We start from the raw sequence: 12536 nt of genomic DNA on the forward strand, positions 1-12536 counted from the left end.
TATATTTATGCATAAATTCTAATATCATTCTTTAAGCTAAATACTTTGCTGATATTATATTTTCATATGAATTAATCTAAGCTTAGTAATTTAAGCTACCAATTTACATGCGTACACTTGCACCATATGTATATCTCACATTTACATATATATGTATGTATGTATGTACATATGTATATTTGTTTAGCTCTAAAATTGAACTTGAATTCATCACGAGTACATACATATGTACAATGTGTACTCCATCAATGTAAACAATATATTTAGCACACTGATAACAAGAATTGTGCGAGCAGCGGATGACTGCTGCGGTTGCTGCCAGCTTCAAATATCATCACCCGCCAATTATGCCACATTTTCCGCTTGCCAGGCGTGTGAACCAGCCACCATTGATCAAGTGTCGCTAAATTACAAATGAACTTTCGCTACAAAAAAAATACGTTTGTTTATATTTTGTTGTAAGCGCTTACAAGCAGACAGTTTCTAAAAAAAAATTAAAAAAATATATAAAAAAATCAAAAAAGTGACTTATCATATTTTCGCGCGCGCCGGTGTGCTTTATCAATCGAAGTTAACGTTACGTTTTTCCGTTATTTTTTTTTTTATGCTCTACATCTCACCCGCGCCTAACAATTCTCAATTTCCACCTGAACAACAAGTAACGAGTGTTTTAGCGATTTTTTGTGCAGAATTTCTATCAGCTCACACTTGCTTCAATATTTTATCTAATCACAACAGTCAGTCAGTATGTGCTAATCAAAAGTGCAAAGCAAAATTAGAAAAGCAAAAAAAAGAAACAAAAATCACACGAAATATATACTATATAGATAGATAGAGCGCTAAAAGGAATAAAGTTCGAAAATAATAACAATCGTAATAAAGAGACTGTAAATAATCAGGCGTTTCAGTGATAAAATATGCTGGCTAAATGATTCTGTTATGCAGTGGCTTGAGGCAACTTAATCGCCAGCATTTGGTTTCAGTTCGATCCGTGAGGCGAACGTGTGGATGCGACGTTTTGGCTAACGCGTAATCCCGTGGACTCACCATATTGACATAATAGTGAAAAAAGAAAAAATATACATACGCTATACAGCAAGTGCTTAATACTTATTTTTGGTGACATTGTGGATTAGAAAGAATTTCAATCCTATTTTTTTGTAAAAAGAAACAACACGATAACGGTGCAGTGTTGCAAAAATGGCAAGGTATATACAAAAATTATTATAGAAAATAATTTATAAAAAGTGAAAAAATAAATTTAACAAAATTAAAAAAAAAAAAAAATAAATTTAAAAAAAATAAATTAAAAAAAAAATAAATGAAAAAAAAATAAAGTTAATATTTCTAAAAGAGTTCTAGTAAGGCTCGCAATTGTAAGAAAGCATCCGCCGAGTAAAATAAATTGAAGAAGATTCCAAGTAGTTGAAATTTTCAGCAATTTTTCAAGGCCTTCATGTTTAACAGTTATATCTTATGATTTAGATGTAAGACCTTCATGAAAAACAGTTATTTTTGATTTCTTTTAACAAAAACGAATTACAACAAAGTGGTTCCTAGGTCTCCAGCAGTTTCTAATGCGTTTCGGATTAATCCGTTTATGAAGCTCTATACTATACTATTCGAAACTTTAAATACTAATAAAAGTCTGTACTGTCCCCTTTTATGGCCTTTAAAAGGAGTCTTTTGAATTAGCGGACATTTGAATTTTGTAAATGGAAAACAGTAGAAGGAATGGTGACCGAGTTATGATTTATTAGAAATACCTCTCTTTTGGTTATAAATGTGTTTTTAATTTTCGTAATCTCTTTATTTAAGTAGATTCCCACTCTCTAAGTGAGTTTAAATCATCAATTTTACCTTCTACTTATCTATACTATAAATTTTTCTACTTCGAGAGTTAAGTTGTTTACGCTCTCTATAAAATATTTATAATATCCATTAGGCATAGCACTCAGAACATTTTTTTTAATTATTCGCCTTATATAGTAGCACTCCGAAACACAAGTATTCACCTTCCGCTCAAGCAATTTGCGCTCAAATAATACTGATTGACATGCTTAAAAACTCTCAATCAAACAATTTTTGACATCGTTGGAATGAATGGAATAGTATATAGAAAATACTGAAAGAGTCTCTTAATAAGGATGACAACACTTATAATTTCAATTATAGATAATGCATAACAAACATTTGGCTAAAACCGGTAAAGATGTATATCTGTTATCTTTAAACTGTACTCCTAACATTATTAAATATTCCTTAAACAAATGAAAATGACTTTCAAATGAATGTCAGTATAATAAATATTACTGATTAGCAGTACAAGGTTCTAATTTCGGCAGAATTCCCCATCGGCATTGTTGTTATTTTAATTAATCGCTAAATTCTACAATTGTTTTATGTGCAATATCACATTTCGAAATAGTCCAATTGATTAGCGAGTTACATAATAAAACATAAGTGTCATGAATTTATTGCCATCAAAGCTGTTTATCGGCGCAAAAACTTATTTATGAAGCATACATACGTGTAGATATGTCTAAATGTGTGAATGTATATGTGATTTGGTTAAGTTTATTGACGTAGGTACATATTCGTAAATGATAACCGTCATTACGTTAGAAACAAAATAGTTCTTTAAACAAAATACTAACTAATTTACTATAACTCTCCGAATAATCCATATGAAGATAAGCTTCGATAGATGATAGTACACGATAAGTTGATTATGAAGGATTTTGATAGATTTAGAAATACAACACTGTGTTGATAATGTAAACCACCTCGATTAAAATAAATTGTTCAATATTTCATACACTTAAAGCTGTGGAAGTCCTAGAAGATAATCAAACAACTAGTCATCCAATTTAAGTACCCATAACCTGTAAAGACTATAATTCCAGATATCTCTCCCCATTACATTACGAAGCAAATTGAATATATTTAGGCATAGAAATATTTTCTTGTGTTTAATATAGCTTACAGAGAGATGGCCTCTATAAGAGAAAACCATAATCCCTATGAAACCTAGAAGACAAGACTATTTAATTTTTAATTCTATCAAAACCAACAAGTCATTGCCCGTTATACCGGCAGTCGGGTCTACGTACCCGAAACGGACCTACATTTATATCCGCCAGTCTACTGTTAGCTATGTGGGGTAGAAGCTGATGGAGAAGAGACATAGTAAGCTTTTTCACTGATGGATCGAAGAAGAAAAAGGTCTTTTGCTCTCAATCAACTCCAGCTTTATGCTGCCAGAACATTGCAGCGTCTTTGAGGCAGAGATGGCTGCCATCAAGATAGTTGTAGACATACTAGTACGAAGTGCGGCCTTCTTCAGAGAGGTGTGTATTCACTCCGGCCGAATAGCGGCAATACTGGCCTTAGATTCGATAACAGTAAGCTCTTATCTAATTAGGGAGTATGAAAAATATCCTTATCAGTAGCTTTGAACTACTTTGCAATCCTACTGGTGTGGGTACCCGGTCACCCTACCAACATTCACGTCGGATTAGAAGCGACATTAGCCGTCTTAAGAACTTTGTAATAAGAGTCAAAGTGCTTTGTAGAATCATAAGGAGCACAGTCGAAGCTGTCTAAGTTAGATTCTCTGCAGTCGTGGAGATTTATCGCTTGACCCAACCTAACCTTGGAGTCACAACACTAAGACAACCTATAAAATATATAGAAATCAACTGGGGAGGAGTTTTATTCTTCGGATTGTCGAGCTTTAAAAGGATTCCATCCAAATACGAAAGAAACACCAAAATTACTGTAAAGAAAAAATCTGTTATAAAAAGTAGGTTCAACTTTCAATCGATACCCAGAGAGTATATTGTACTCCGAGAGACTCATCGGCTGCTACATAATGTCTACGTCGTTTTTAGTGAATTCCTTGATTTCATGCAATCCTAATTATTTAGGATCTCTCTGATTCGAATTATCACCGCTTTTGAAACAGTTTTCATATTAGTAGAGTTGCCAACTGATGGATCTGAATAAAGATTATTCTAATTTTTTTTATTTATTAGAAAAAAATATTTTTCTTTTATTATTAATTAATTATTTTTTATACTCTCGCAACAAATGTTGCTAAAGAGAGTATTATAGCGGTTGTTTGTAACACCCAAAACTAAACGAGTTAGATATAGGGTTATATATACCAAAGTGATCAGGGTGAAGAGTGGAGTTCAAATCCGAACCTCTGTCTGTCCGTCCATCCGTCCGTCTGTGCAAGCTGTAGCTTGAGTAAAAATTAAGATATCTTGATGAAACTTGGCACACTTAGTTCTTGGCACCATAGGAAGGTTGCTTTCGAAAATGAGCAAAATCGGACCACTGCCACGCCCACAAAATGGCGAAAACCGAAAACACATAAAGTGCCATAACTAAGCCATAAATAAATCTATGGAAATAAAATTTGGTATGAAGGATCGCACTATGAAGGGGCATATTTGGATGTAATTTTTTTGGGGAAGTGTGCGTGGCCCCTCCTACTACTAAGCTTTTTGTACATATCTCGCAAACCAATAGAGCTATATAAACCAAAATTTCTGCAGTCGTGTTTTTTAGCCACTTCCTAATGCAGTTCAAAAATGAAAGAAATCGGTTAATAACCACGCCCACCTCCCATACAAAAGTTAGGTTGAAAAATACTAAAAGTGGGTTAACTCATTAACAAAAAACGTCAGAAACACTACATTTCACATAAGAAATGGCAGATGAAAGCTGCTTTCAGATTTTTTTTACAAAATGGAAAATGGGCGTGGCATCGCCCACTTATGGGTCAAAAATCATATCTCAGGAACTACTCGACCGATTTCAATGAAACTTGGTTTGTAATAGTTTTCTTACACCCCAATGATATGTTGTGAAAATAGGCCAAATCGCTTCACAACCACGCCAACTTCCTATATACCAGAACTTTGAAGACGAGCTGAATCGTTAACTTTACAATATATAAAGGAAGCACTAGTGAAGATATCGATGCAGAACTTTGCACAAATACTACCTTTATAGTGTGGAAGCCCCTGTCTAAAAATCGCCGAAATCGGACCATTGGTTTTTAAGGCTCCATATATCGAACATGAGGACCTCGGTGCTTCTAACCTAATATTATGGTTTCCAACTGTCAATGGACTTTATACAATATATATGACGAATATGTGGGTCAAATTGTGTATTATATAATGTAAATAAAGTTAAATAAATAAATTGCGAGAGTATAAAATGTTCGGTTACACCCGAACTTAGCCCTTCCTTACTTGTTATTTCTTTAATTTATGTAAGTTTCTCAAATTTTATGTTCATATAAATATAAATATGTTTCTTTCACTTTCTGTTTCTTGTATTTAAATTAAATGTAAATTTACGAAAATAAATAATTTTCATTTTATTAAATTTCTTTCAACAGCGATTCAGTAACAAAACCCAGAATGGAGCGTGGATTGCACGATCGTGATCGCGTGGGCGTACAAGATTTTGTGCTGCTCGAGAACATTCAAAGTGAAGAGGCATTCATCGGAAATTTACGCAAACGCTTCCAAGAGAATCTAATCTATGTAAGTGGGTAAACAACAACTGCAACAATAATATTTGCAAAGCAATTGAGAAGACAGAGTTTTAAAATATGAAAATAATAATAGTAAAAATCAACAAAGAAACATAAACAAATAGTTTTTATATTTTTATTTTATTAAATAAAATAAAATAAAATTTTTCGATTTGAAGCATTTCAGTAAAACTAAATATTTATGCTATTTTTCGCTTTTTTCAGACTTATATCGGTCAAGTACTTATATCAGTTAACCCTTATAAACAACTGCCAATCTATAGTGAAAACGATATTAAAGAGTATCGCAACAAACACTTCTACGAGATACCACCACACATGTAAGTATTGCCATTTATAATTGCCTGGAATTCGAATATACTTAAAGTCATAAAATAAATATATAAACTGCATTGAATAGAAATATTATTGTTTTATCGCCGACAATGTTGTTGTTGTTTATAACATTTATGGGAGCATAAATCGTATATAACGAGTACATTCCAGCTCGAAAGTAGTGAATACAGTAAAGTATAGGTCTTACTAGGGTTGCTATTTATATTTCTTGGCTAATATAAGTAAAATTAACTTAATTTCACGATACTTCCAATTCTACTCTAAGATGATCCATACACTTTTCAAATTCATTTGGAGTACTTTAACCAATTCTTTTGACGTTTCAAATGTCAATAAGATGGTTTCACTTTGATGAGAGGGGTCAAAAATGTATCATTAAACGCCAAAACATTACTATAAAGCGGATAGGACATGAGTTCCAAGTTTTTTATATGTGAGAATCCACATTGAACCCCTGTTCGACCTGTGAAGAATCTCTTAATGGAAAATAATCTTTAGGAATCAAAACAATTGTATCAAAGTATGATATGATGTGATACAGATATGAATTTATCGATATTTTTAGTATCCCAATTTATAGCAATTTTTTAATAAACCATTAAGTTTTCTTTTTCTGTGCGTTCTTAAAGACACTATGACATTAAAATTTTTAAATTAAAGCATTCTGAATCTCAAACTTTTCCACAGAAACATCAAATGTCGCCTGAATCCCAAAAAACCCCAGTCTAGAAATGCAAAGAGCAACCCTCGTAATCTCCTTAATACTAGTTATAATTTAAGCATTTAAGCACACACATTATTAAATGATTTATAAAGCCGCATAAACACGTCAATAACTAATCTATATTTATATTTATCTATTTGCTAACAGTTTCGCAGTAACAGATAATGCTTTCCGGTCATTAATTGAAGAGAATAAGGGACAATGCGTTCTAATTTCCGGTAAGCAAATTATTAATAATACTAAATATAAAAATTTAATATAATTAAAAAAGGACTCCTCTAATACCAGTCAGACAGAAGAAAGGATATACGAGGGATTTCCACAGTCGAAAAGACTGCATAAGATCCAGAGTAGGGTGTTCGGGTTGGTTTAGAACTCAATGGTAACTCGATCGATTAAAAAATATAAACGTTCGTTCGATATTTGATAATTTGATAGACCTTTATTGTCCCCTGTAGGTACCTATAACAAAAGAGACGTTTGCCAATCGATTTTAAATATCTTATTAAAAGAACGTAGGATAGTTGTATAGAACTTTTTCAGCAACCTGAATTTATTCAATGTTTTCATAGATCTTTTCTATATATAAAAAAACTTATGCGTTCTAGAATCCTCGCTTAATAACTCAAGCTACTTTATAATAAAAGATTGTCTTTACACTTTTCCTTAAATTTTTTTGGTTCCTTCGATCTTAGTTGTTCGATTTCTACACATTTCACCTTCAAAAATGTCTAGATCGAGGTTGAAAACTTGGACGACCCCTTAAGACATTAAAACCTAACCTAAAATAAAACCGATCAATTGTTATTTGCTTAAATACCATCAAATAATGTTTCTTTTTAATAAGAATACAAGAAATTCTTAGCTATTTCCGTCAAAAGCTGTCGATTCACCTATCTGCGATTACTGCACTTTCAAACACTTGTTTTTATAATAACTAAAATTGTAATAAAATTATGAAGATAAGATTTGAACGAATTGGCTACGCTTAGCGTCATCAGAACAATCAATAAAAATCAAATAAAAAAGTAAAATACATTTCTACAGGCACACTTATTTTTTACACAAAAATCACCGGTAAATGATATACACTGTAATTAAGTGATTGGGCCGGAAATTGTTGAATTTTTTAAGCATTCCATCAGCTAAAAATTGTTTTTTAAATGCGTAGTTAAATATTTATAATACGATAAGAACATTTATCGAAATGTATAACTTTGGATATACTAGAAATTAGTAGGTATTTATTTGAGATTTCTCCGAGTTTTTTGGTCGAGACAAGATTTGAGGTCCTTTGGAGGAAATAACTGTGACATTTTCCTGTGCTCAGACCGAGATAATCGCCGGGACTTAGACCTATTTTGAAGTCCAATGGCAATGCCTCAATGGCAAATATATTAAACCTCTCTCTTTAATTTTGATACTTAATTCTTCCTGGATTTAGTCTGCCTGTAAGCTTCCATACTATATTACATAGTGACTTTGTTCTCTCCTTTAAAAATATCATTAGTACAAAATCACCTAATCTAACTTCTCATCAAATTCACTATTTATTATTACAGGCGAAAGTGGTTCCGGCAAGACTGAGGCCTCTAAGAAGGTCTTACAATACATTGCCGCCTGCTCCGGCCATCAGTCCACTGTTGAGAGTGTTAAAGAGAAATTACTCAAGAGTAATCCGGTGTTGGAGGCATTCGGTAATGCAAAAACCAATCGCAATGTCAACTCTTCGCGTTTCGGCAAATATATGGACATACAATTTGACTTTTCCGGTACACCAATTGGGGGACACATACTCAACTATCTGCTGGAGAAGTCGCGTGTGGTCAACCAAAATGCCGGTGAACGTAATTTCCATATTTTCTATCAACTGCTGGCTGGTGCTAGTGAAGATCAATTGAAGCAGCTGGAGCTGACACGTGAGTTAGACAGCTATAACTATCTAAGCGATGGGGTAAGCAAAACTCTCAGCAAGTCATTAAAGATGATGTTTTAAACTATATTTCTCCTTACAGCAAAAGGGCGTGGTCAAGGGTATCGACGATGCCGGCGATTTTAAGGTGGTGCAGCAGGCCATGAGCGTAATCGACTTCAAGCAGTCGGAACAAAATGAGATATTCAATATCATCGCGAGTGTTTTGCATTTGGGTAATGTGAGTTTCGACGAAGTCGAAGGAAATGCCAAGGTTGAGAAAGGCGCGGTCGTCGCTACGATCGCCAAATTACTGGACGTCGATCAGAAGGAACTTAATGCGGCGCTCACGAATCGCACAATCGATGCACGTGGCGATGTGGTCACTTCGCCTTTGAACCGCGATTTAGCCATTTATGCACGTGATGCGCTAGCAAAGGCTATCTACGATCGTCTCTTCACCTGGCTGGTGCAGCGCTTGAATATCTCGCTACAGGCTAAGGATCTGCGTAGCGCTATCAACAATGTGATGGGTATTTTGGATATCTATGGCTTTGAGATCTTCAGGAAGAATAGTTTCGAGCAATTCTGTATCAATTTTTGTAATGAGAAGCTACAACAACTATTTATTGAGCTCACATTGAAATCCGAACAGGATGAATATCGTCGTGAAGGTATTGAATGGGTGCCAGTCGTGTATTTCGACAATAAGGTCATTTGCAATTTGATTGAAGAGAAATACAAGGGCATCATTTCCATACTCGATGAAGAATGTCTGCGTCCGGGTGAACCCACCGATATCACATTCTTGGCTAAGCTCACCGACAAACTGGCCAAGCATCCGCATTACATTTGCCATGAGAAATCGTCGACACAAGTGCAAAAGACAATGGGACGTGATGAGTTCCGTTTGGTGCACTATGCTGGCGATGTGACATATAATGTGAGCGGATTCCTTGACAAAAATAACGATCTATTGTTCCGTGACTTGAAGGAGACCATGAGCAAATCAAATAATGAAATTATACGCTCTTGCTTCCCAGCGGCTGAGTATAAGAACAAAAAACGTCCCGACACCGCTATCACACAGTTCCGCAATTCATTGAATAATCTTATGGAGATCCTCATGTGCAAGGAACCATCCTATATACGTTGCATTAAGCCGAACGATCAGCAATTGCCGGGCATCTTTGACGACGAACTGGTGCTGCATCAAGTGAAGTATTTGGGTCTAATGGAGAATCTGCGAGTACGTCGTGCTGGTTTCGCTTATCGCAGGTTAGTCAAGAAAATATTTACTAAAACTCTCAACCGTATCAAATAAAATTTAGAAATTTGAAGTCAAAAGATCCTTCTTCCAAAACGTTCAAAAATAATGCTTTCAAACGCTTTTTGGCTTTTCATTTGTCCCACATACTTTGATTCTTCATATTTAATTAAAATAAACTCTTTCATTCACAGAACTTATGAAACGTTCCTCAATCGCTACAAGTCGCTCAGCAAAACCACCTGGCCGAACTTCAAGGGCTCAGCTAAAGAAGGCGTACGCATACTTGCCAACGATCTACACTATGGACCCGACGATTTCCGTTTGGGTGAGACGAAAATCTTCATACGCTTCCCCAAGACACTCTTTGACACGGAAGATGCCTTCCAAGCGAAGAAACATGACATTGCTGCCATAATACAGTCCCGTTGGAAGGGCTATGTACAACGTCAGAAATACCTCAAATTACGCGAGCAAATCATCACATTACAATCGTATTGTCGTCGTCACTTGGCCATACAAGCGCTACAGCGTCGTCGCGATGCGGCCACCAAGATACGCGCCTTCATCAAGGGTTTCATTACACGCAACGACGCACCGAATGGTTACAATGAGGAATTCATTGCAAACATGAAACGCATGTGGCTCTTACGTCTGGCCAAGCAGTTGCCCACAAAAGTGTTGGATCAAAGTTGGCCCTCCGCACCGGTACACTGTCAAGAGGCATCCACCTATCTGCATCGCTTGCACCGCCTGCACTTGGCGCGCAAATATCGCTTAAGCTTGTCCAGCGAACGCAAACGGCAATTCGAATTGAAGGTGCTGGCCGAGAAGCTATTCAAAGATAAGAAGGCTAACTATTTGACTAGTGTGCCATATTGGTTCCAAACCGATCGCATACCGAAGGAGCATGCTGCGGAAATCAATAATTTCGTTGCCAACTCGTTGAATGGTGAGAGTCTGAAATATGCAACGCCATGCACAAAATTCGATCGTCACGGTTACAAGCCGCGCGAACGTTACGTGTTGCTTAGCAATAAGGCGTTCTATGTGTTGGACGGTAAGAGCTATAAGCAAAAGCACCGTTTGCCATTGGAGAAAATCGATTTCGTCGTCACAAATCATAGCGACAGCCTGCTGGTCATACGTATACCGCTGGAGTTGAAGAAAGATAAGGGCGATTTAATATTGGAAATACCACATGTCGTTGAGTTCGGTACCATAGTCGTGGACACTGTTGGCACAGCCAATATATTCAGCATCGTTAGTCGGGATTCGTGAGTTTCTTTCACTTTAAACACACACTCTATTAAATATATTAACATTTTGTTATGTAATATTTCAGTTTGGAACACAATGTTGTTAAAGGCAAGGGCGGCGTTATCGATATTCAAACCGGCGGCGAACCAGGCATTGTACGTGATAAGGGTGGTCACCTTGTTGTTGTAAGTTGAAAATTTATTAATGCAAATTGTCGTTTAATAATAATTTATTTGCTTGATTACCGTATCTTGCAGATTGCTGGCCAATAAATAAGCGATAAAAGTGCTAACCACCTTTAACATGAAATCAGGGCTTTAAAAACAATGGATGTATTTTTTATATAGTTTGTTATACATACATACATATGTATATGTAATTGTTATCTGAACTTTTGCTGCAGATTCATTCCAGATTTTATACACATTTTTTTAACTTTACACATATACAAACGATTTTTATTGTATTAATGTATGCGAAAAGTATTTACGAAAATCTTATAATTTATTTCCTATAATAAAGTTAATAAATGATTGTATTATATTAATAATAATAATAATAACACCAGCGCAGGTTTTTCTTTTATTTTAACATTTGTGGCACAGACAGTTGTACAAAAGCTTAAAGATAAGTTAGTAACGAAGTTCATATTAACTTTTAATTGGGGCATTTACAAATGGTTTATTGCCAGAAATTCTTGTTCAAAGTCCAATAATAATACTAAAGTACGGATATACTAAAAAACAATATATGTGTTTAAAGACTTAGTCGCTGCCGAAAACCCAACGACCCTCTCTATATGGTCCGACCGAGTCGAAACAGCTTGTTTCCTGGCCCTACCGATGACCTCGACGGTAAGTAGACTTGTAATTTCCAGTTCAGCAGGACTTGGTAATCGTAATAACAACAATAATAATAATGTTTAATATATCTAACCAAGATTGTATTGACTGACTTTCAAACCTATATTCAATTTCGCTTCATTGTTGCCCAGATCAATTAGTTATTTATGATATTATAAGGCCCAGTATGACTTCAATGATTTTATCAGCTTTAATCCTAAAACATGAGCCGTTCCTTAAATTGGTCGTCAAGTCCCCTTAACCACTTGGTACTTTCATTCAGAAAAAGCCTTACAACTACGCTAAGTTGGCTTGTTTCTAACTCTGCTATTTAAACAAGATTGAAGTCGTCAGTGATTTTGTGAAGCTTACATTCCAATTTTACAATAGCTTAAACTTAGTTAATCAAAGTTAATGCATCTTGAAATCTATATTTCCACAGATATTTAATAAACGTTTTTTTTTTAGGTTGATTTAAAAACATTTGTTATTACATTATTGAGTGCGGGTGCCATACATAGGTTGTATACATATGTTGTTATATACTTAATGTTGTGACTTGCTCAATTAAATTAAGGAAACCGGGCACCAACTTACATACAACCATTTAAAGGCTA

The 12536-nt window shown here is 35.0% G+C and overlaps 2 protein-coding genes across 3 annotated transcripts in view; one reads left to right on the forward strand and one right to left on the reverse strand.

Moving 5' to 3' along the window:
- LOC105216597 (unconventional myosin IC) overlaps positions 1–11828 on the forward strand; it is a 37912-nt gene extending 26084 nt beyond the window's left edge. The window contains exons 1-9 of one of the 2 annotated variants that reach the window (XM_011191181.3): positions 564–1208; positions 5420–5567; positions 5783–5898; positions 6786–6856; positions 8201–8592; positions 8654–9828; positions 10012–11094; positions 11163–11262; positions 11335–11828. In XM_011191181.3, the coding sequence (XP_011189483.1) occupies positions 1201–1208; positions 5420–5567; positions 5783–5898; positions 6786–6856; positions 8201–8592; positions 8654–9828; positions 10012–11094; positions 11163–11262; positions 11335–11349 (3108 nt within the window). In that variant the 5' untranslated portion in view covers positions 564–1200 and the 3' untranslated portion in view covers positions 11350–11828. Of the gene's footprint in view, positions 1–563; positions 1209–5419; positions 5568–5782; positions 5899–6785; positions 6857–8200; positions 8593–8653; positions 9829–10011; positions 11095–11162; positions 11263–11334 lie in introns of those variants that run through there. The other variant, XM_011191189.3, reaches the window with a different exon arrangement.
- The window catches only part of LOC105216610 (syntaxin-12), a 42974-nt gene that overhangs the window by 30354 nt on the left and 84 nt on the right, over positions 1–12536 (reverse strand). The window lies entirely within an intron of this gene.

Source organism: Zeugodacus cucurbitae, chromosome 4 (assembly GCF_028554725.1).
Source record: "Zeugodacus cucurbitae isolate PBARC_wt_2022May chromosome 4, idZeuCucr1.2, whole genome shotgun sequence".
Taxonomy (NCBI): Eukaryota; Metazoa; Arthropoda; class Insecta; order Diptera; family Tephritidae; genus Zeugodacus; species Zeugodacus cucurbitae.